The sequence below is a fragment of the Oculina patagonica genome, chromosome 5 (assembly GCF_052425735.1).
Source record: "Oculina patagonica isolate OP01 chromosome 5, crgOcupat, whole genome shotgun sequence".
Taxonomy (NCBI): domain Eukaryota; kingdom Metazoa; phylum Cnidaria; class Anthozoa; order Scleractinia; family Oculinidae; genus Oculina; species Oculina patagonica.
In genome coordinates, this window is record NC_135762.1 from 29825707 (window position 1) to 29832221 (window position 6515).

Here is a 6515-nt window from a genome sequence, read left to right on the forward strand (position 1 = left end):
TCATTTGGTGTCACTATTGACGGGCCTTACCAAACTTATCTGGACACGCTAGAATGGTTTGAGGTGTGCGCCCTATCTTTTGTCCCAGCGTTAGTTTCTGGTTTGGTCATCTTTGCGATTCTGTCTCAGCTGGTTAGGTTGCTGGTGTTTCTGATCAAGCAAATCATTGGATGTTCGCGTCAATGGCTAACGGACCAACGAAGACCTCTTTTGGATCACTGAATATAAAAGTGATGCTCGATATTAAAGAGGACGTTCCGGTATTAAAAGGGTCTTTGTGTGGCCATTCTCACGCAGAGTTGTCACAAAAACTTAAACAGCTGACAAAATGTGACTTTACATTTTTTGGTAAGAATGTTCTGTTACGACGTTTGTAATTTGTCTTATTTTGTTTATAGTACATTCTGGTTTCGTGAGATTTTAAATCATGCTTTGCTTTCAGAATGTTTGATTCCTACGTGCCATGACTGCAAATTAAAAATTAACCTTTTGCACATATATGCATCCGAAAGGTGTAAACTGTAGGTTCTATATCTATAGCGAAATCTCAGTTTGATTTAACAAATTTCTCTTCACCGAGTGTCAACAATATACGAAATAATTGTTAAAACACTAGCTTAGATTTAGCTGTGGAGAGTCATTTAATATTTCCACTGTAGGGTGTTTACAAGACAAAGAGAATCTGTATATTGTAATAGCTGAAATTAACATGTAATCGTAAATGAGTATCTATAAACAAAGTTTAAGTTGGAGAGTAAATAACCTTACGTACATAAAACAATGCAAGGATGGTCAACCAGCTAAGAAAAAAGAACGATATTTACTGAAAGTGGCAGGCATCGTTTGTTAATTTGATGATTTATTACACTTACCAAGAAGTGACTGATCAAGATACTTATTCATTAAGGCACCTTAAATGGAGGTGCCGAGAGAAGGAAGGAAGAAAGGAACAAAGGGAGGGAAGAAAGGATTAATGACAACAAAGACATTTTCCGAAGATAATGATAATCAGTGCTTTATTCCACTTTGTTGAAGAGACTTTATACAATTTTTAAATAAAAATGCGATAAAAAGTCAAAGCAGAATATGAAAGATAATATGGCAAGCTCCGTGTTTTTTTTTTCGACGGCACAGTGTATTGACAGCAAGACATGATTTGTTTGTTGTTCTCGTTTAAAAGAAAGAACAGAGACTAAATGATAAAACAGCGGCCAACAAACGCTCATGTGCAGCATTTACGTCAACAAAGCATGTATGTTGTCCTCATTTTTCCGGCACTTTTTGATCCGTCTGTCTTGTTCTTTTAACAAGTGTTCTATTTCTGAAGAGCGAAAACAAAAATATGAACTGTTAACACTGATCGCTGCATTGAAGGGGTAAAACGTAGCATTATAACAATTGGGGGCAACATCTCTTTTTCTAATAAAAAAATTTAGAGAAACAGGAGGCTACACAAATAAGATTTACTACTCTTTGGAGTGCGTTTCTCGAAAGACCCGGGCACAAAAAGCTGTATTGTTGGCAGAATGTTTACCAACAAAGATTCAGATTTTGTTGACTTTCAAGTTGAACAATCAAATTTTACGTCTGCGAAACATGAAGGAGAGGCCCTATGCGCCAACTTGGCGCCAGGGGACAAGTGAAGTGACGTGAAGAAACATGAAGGACTAGTCTTGGGCCTTAACCTACACCGCCATTTGATAGAAAGTGATATTAAAAAAGTACGTCTTTCCATGTTTGTGTAAGCATTCTGAACAGAAATCAGCACACGATCTCTTGCAAAAAATAATAATAATAACATTCCCCTTTGTATAATGCTCGGCGTTGTTATCGTTACCTCTGTTTTTCTTGGTTAGTTGCTGTCCAGTTTGTGCTAGGGATTGCAAAATCATCTCGGCACGTCTATAAACAGGTTCGCTTGCTGACGAAGTTTTCTTCATGGGTGCCGTAGCTACAACAAAAAGTTCATTGTCAAGTTAAAGTTTACGCGTAATAAAATAGAGAAAGACAAAAATGGATATTTTTATTTTTATTTTTACTAGAAAAGTAATCCGAAACAATCAACAGTCCATTACCGGTTGCAAAGGCTCTTTGACTTAATTGCTTTGATGTCAGCTCTTCCTGTTTCCTGTACACGTGTGAAACTCGCGCAGAATCCGCATCACCATCTCGTTTATTGATTTTCGGGTTGCGGGGAACAGGGCGCGAGTGTTTTCGTGGTATCGGCGCTCTGTCAGACATTTTACTTGAACTCGGCTGACTACTAAGGCACCGAGGACGCACTTGAAGCTGGCTTCCAAGTGCGAGCAGCATTTATATGATCAGTGGGATGGCAGTGTCTGCAGTGGACGTTGACTGGTCGATTAACAGCGACGTGACATCTGATTGATAGTGGAGAGTGACGCCTATCAAATGATTGTAACTATTCACTGGGCACGTCGCTGCTGGCAACACTATCTTTATTCTTTATTATCTCCAACGTTGTCTAGTTCATAACTGGTGCTGAGTCTCGAGTTCAAATCGGTTGTCACCGATGAAACCTCGTCTCTGTCATATTCATGTTTATATTCACTAGAAAAAAAAACAGGTTTTGGGCGCGATATGAACTCCTTTTGGGCTGCTTTGCGATGTTTTGTGTCGATTTGTCTTTCATCATTACTCATCGACACCAGAATGTCCCTTGCCGGGGTCGACCTCACGAGCAACGTTTCTCTGACAGTTTTCTTTTCGTGTCCGGATCATCTGGGTGAACTGGACCATCATCTAACAGTGCTCGCTCAGCAGGAAGACCTTGTGGCGCAAACGCAGTACTCGGTGACTTGGCTGGCGTCGCAGTTTGAGAGACATGCGCTTGGAAGCTTGTGATCAGGCTTCGAACTTCATGTAGTAACGTCTTTAGGTCCTCTGTAACTTCGTCGTTCTTTCTCAAAGAGATTTCAATTGGCTGTAGAATAAAAAAACGCAAATAAAAACGCTACGACTGGCTGTAGACGTTGAAACTCATTGCAACTACCGCATAGTAACAACAGAAAGGGAAAACTACCTTAGTAATGGACCTCTGCTCTTACCTCCCAGGACTGTCCACTTTGTGTTAGCTGCCCAGCCCCCATCTCCGTCACTTCAGACTGTAAGCTTTGGGACGGAAGGAGAAGCGTTTGTAAAGGTTGAGGAAGAGCGCTCTTCTGAGGCACCAGAACACCGTTGTTATTCGATTGAGTGTTGAGCGGAGGCCATCTACAAGCAACAAGCTAATACATGTAATCAGGGATCCATATACCCAGTCGTCCGGTCGTCCGAGACGACTAAAAAATCGTATGGACGACCAAAAGATTACATAAACTCGTCCGCTGGACGACTTGAATTTGACTTAATGAAAAAAAAAACAATTATTAAGTTTTCTTATGAGTTACTTGCGTTCTGACCACTTGTCATCCATTCATAACTTTTCGAAAACAGAGAATAATTTGCAACTTTCTGTCGTGATAAAATCATAATTTTGGCCGCCATCTTGGCCGATGCGGTATTTTCCATCAATGAAATCATTGCAGGCTCAATTTTCAAGCTGTCAACCGCTGATATTTTTGTACTGCAGCTGCATCCGCGAAAACACGAGGCGTCCGAGGCGATCGCATCAGCTGATGTTTTGATCAAAATTTGCCGTTATCTTGGTATGGCACCGCCAGCAAAGAAAAAAAGTAATGGTATCACTTCAGAAAAACAAACCAAATATGAATAAGAAGAGCAGAAGCGTTCTTTTCTTTTGTGGTGGCAGTCGAACAGGCCCTGGCTTTCATTTGTGCCTGCATCATACGCTTCCGCCAACATCACAAGCCGCTTGGGGGCGCGATGTTTTGTGAAATTTGTAAGCTTAAGCCGGCAACCAAGGTAGACAAGTAAAGAGTCTCATTAACAAATACTTGTGAATTAAACTTTATTATAACAGATTCGTTGTCTTGTAGATTTCATGTATACACAGTGTTACATACATGTGACAATAGCAAAAAAGTCAACTTTTTATTTACTTGTTGTACGGTCGCCATTCTTCACTTTTGAACGGGCAAGTAAAATTTTGCCAGGGCAAGTATGTCATCTTGCATACTTGACCGGCTGACGACTTGGAGAAAAAACGAATATGGATCCCTGCTGTAATTCAAGACAGGAGAAAAACTAATCCGTAACGGTCACCTCTATAATCTATTTACATTATGGTGATGTGACTATTTTTGGCACCCTTCTAAGAGGATTGTGTGAAGAGAAGCGTTGCGTGACGACACAAGCAACGGTACACTATTGCATTCGGCAGTGTATTACCGAAACTAAAAATTCTGGTTTCAGAACAAACACGTGTGCGACACTTACCTAAATCCAGTATTTATTTTTGTCAAAAGCTCAACCAACGATGCAGCTTCTGGTCTGATAGAAAGAGCAGTCTTTGAAGTTCGCTCTAGTTCCTTGGAAACAAGTCAAGAAATATGGTTATTATGTAAAAGTTCCCCAGCTAGCATGTCAGTGGGTATCCATCTTAGACTTTGATAGTTGACTCGAGGCTTCCTCTTCTGCCAACTGTCAGCGGTCAGAAACCTCGCAGCCAGCTTGTAAATTATAATATTAAAGGGGTTATGTCACGAAATTTTAGGTAATTTCGGCACTGTCCAACCGGTCATAGAATTAACTGAAATATCATAATAACGGAATTCGAGAAGATTACAAATGGATTGCGTTCGGAAAACTTGAAAAACGTCGGCCCGCTTTCAAGTTTATCTCAATTTGTGTGCCTCCCGCTTCCTGAACTTCCGTTGTCAATGTAAATTACGTCACGTTGCTATGGGCCACGTGCGCCTGTGGAGATGTGAGGATTTTCTATCGAGCTGTGTCGTGGCTGTTGTAAAATGAAAATCTTGAGTGTTTGAGTAAAGTTTCTGTTGAGTTAACGAACCAACCATTGTGTTAAATCGTCGCCCCGCTACATTTGGTCCGCGGAGCCGGACAGTAAATTCGAGAAATTACGCCTTCAGGCTGCGAAGGAATTGAGCTGTGCAGAGTTTTGTCTATACTTGATTCAAAATTGACAAGAACTGTGAATTGCCGAAATGAGCGTCAAGAGAGATGAAACCCCGCGACTATTTACGCCGAACTTAACATGTTCTCACAACCACTTATTGCGATATATAAAGATTCATTCTCAGGAAGCCCAAGTGAAAAATTAACAACTCGTCGTTTTTTGGACAGCAACTTTCAAACGAAAGAGGGGGAGCGATGTTTTTTAACTCGACAGTGCTCGGGTCTGTAGCCATATTCAACAGCAGGTTTCGCAGGGGAACTCATTATAGTAGGTTTGTTGCCAGATACATATTCTGAAGCCCTACCCTTTAAACGTGTCAATTTATAACTGCACCTTCCTCGATAATTTTCGTGATATGGTGGCAACATCACCCGATCCAACTCAGGTGGAATTAACAATTAAGAACACCTTTTCCAAATTCGCCAACAGACAGGCTGTAACCAACCCATTTGGATATTAAATCTAAATAGAACCTTTGAAAATACTGATTTTTTGTTTTTCCTTTTCCCTTCCTAGTGTCCCCCGCGCTCTTTCGTTTCGATTCTCTCCAGGCTGCGCGCGCTTACTTTTCACCTGTCCCCATTTCCCAGCCCGTACGAAACACGAAAGAGGCCTCCGCGGAGGAGGGAGGCCCTTACTAACGTGAAGTTGATAAAGGTTAAGTAATGGCCTTACAACGAAATTTGAAAGCTAGCTTGAGAACATTAACCCTTCGTCAGAGCATTCTAATTCTCCCCGGATTGATTTCAAATATGCCTGTTTGCTTTGCGGTCTTTTTCCGTTCCTAGCTTGGCCAGGGCACACTAAAAATCGCTAGCTAGAATTCAGAACAGATTCTTTTTCTTTTTGGTTTATTAAGCACGCTTGCATTTTCCGTCCTGTTCCGATAAAAGAATCAGCTGTTCACTAGAGCTTTCCCTAAAGGGTTCCTGTTAATAGTAGTAACAGTAAAGATATTCCTTACTCTGACCAAAGCCCTGGGAGGCGCCCAGCTTTTAAATTAATTGGTTATTATGAAAGGAAGGGAGACCAAGTCCTAAACTAATCTCTCGAAACCAGAAGAACACGAAATAAATTAAAATATGATGTTTAATGACGCATATACGTGTCAACCTTTAAACTTTCAAAAACGAGAACGGAATATAATTGGAAACTTAGCTGGGTTGGCTTAGCGGAAACGACTACATACTTCGCTTTCCATGCTTTCAAAGATATTTCGGTTTCTGAACATGTTAAACTCGACACATTCAAAAGTGTTCCTGCATTCACATCAGCGGGAGTAGAAAATGTAGTACAACTTCAAAAGGAAGAAAAACGAGTTCGGTTTTCGGCGTCACTTGGGAAGTGATTTTCAATGGCGTATTTGCGGATTTTTATGGCCGTTTGGATCTTCTTTTTACTCTCAAGCAAGAAATCAGGTAATTACCAGAAGCAAACTGGCACTTTGTAAACT

At 40.7% G+C, this 6515-nt stretch overlaps 2 protein-coding genes across 2 annotated transcripts; both read right to left on the bottom strand.

Annotated features, from left to right (window-relative positions):
* Positions 1 to 1235: 1235 nt before the first annotated feature.
* Positions 1236 to 2384, bottom strand: LOC144653155 (uncharacterized). Its single transcript, XM_078513083.1, has 3 exons — positions 2076 to 2384; positions 1838 to 1951; positions 1236 to 1321 (listed from the first exon to the last, which is right to left on the bottom strand). Exons 1-3 carry the CDS (start codon positions 2311 to 2313, stop codon positions 1236 to 1238), a joined length of 438 nt encoding a protein of 145 aa, XP_078369209.1. The 5' UTR covers positions 2314 to 2384.
* A 311-nt stretch (positions 2385 to 2695) lies between these two features.
* On the bottom strand, positions 2696 to 6263 carry LOC144655114 (uncharacterized). Its single transcript, XM_078515331.1, has 4 exons — positions 6252 to 6263; positions 4360 to 4451; positions 3069 to 3234; positions 2696 to 2944 (listed from the first exon to the last, which is right to left on the bottom strand). The coding sequence occupies exons 1-4, from the start codon at positions 6261 to 6263 to the stop codon at positions 2696 to 2698; spliced, it is 519 nt and encodes a 172-aa protein (XP_078371457.1).
* Positions 6264 to 6515: the final 252 nt, after the last annotated feature.

What these genes read in the sequence shown, in the direction of transcription:
- LOC144653155 (XM_078513083.1), bottom strand. Translation starts at nt 2,313, where the DNA reads ATGCTGCTCGCACTTGGAAGCCAGCTTCAAGTGCGTCCTCGGTGCCTT. An exon ending in TCAAAGAGCCTTTGCAACCG is followed by an intron (nt 1,952 to 2,075) that starts GTAATGGACTGT and finishes TTTTTGTTGTAG; the next exon opens with CTACGGCACCCATGAAGAAA. An exon ending in ACTAACCAAGAAAAACAGAG is followed by an intron (nt 1,322 to 1,837) that starts GTAACGATAACA and finishes TTCGCTCTTCAG; the next exon opens with AAATAGAACACTTGTTAAAA.
- LOC144655114 (XM_078515331.1), bottom strand. An exon ending in AAAATAAATACTGGATTTAG is followed by an intron (nt 3,235 to 4,359) that starts GTAAGTGTCGCA and finishes TGTTGCTTGTAG; the next exon opens with ATGGCCTCCGCTCAACACTC. An exon ending in AAAGTGGACAGTCCTGGGAG is followed by an intron (nt 2,945 to 3,068) that starts GTAAGAGCAGAG and finishes TTTATTCTACAG; the next exon opens with CCAATTGAAATCTCTTTGAG.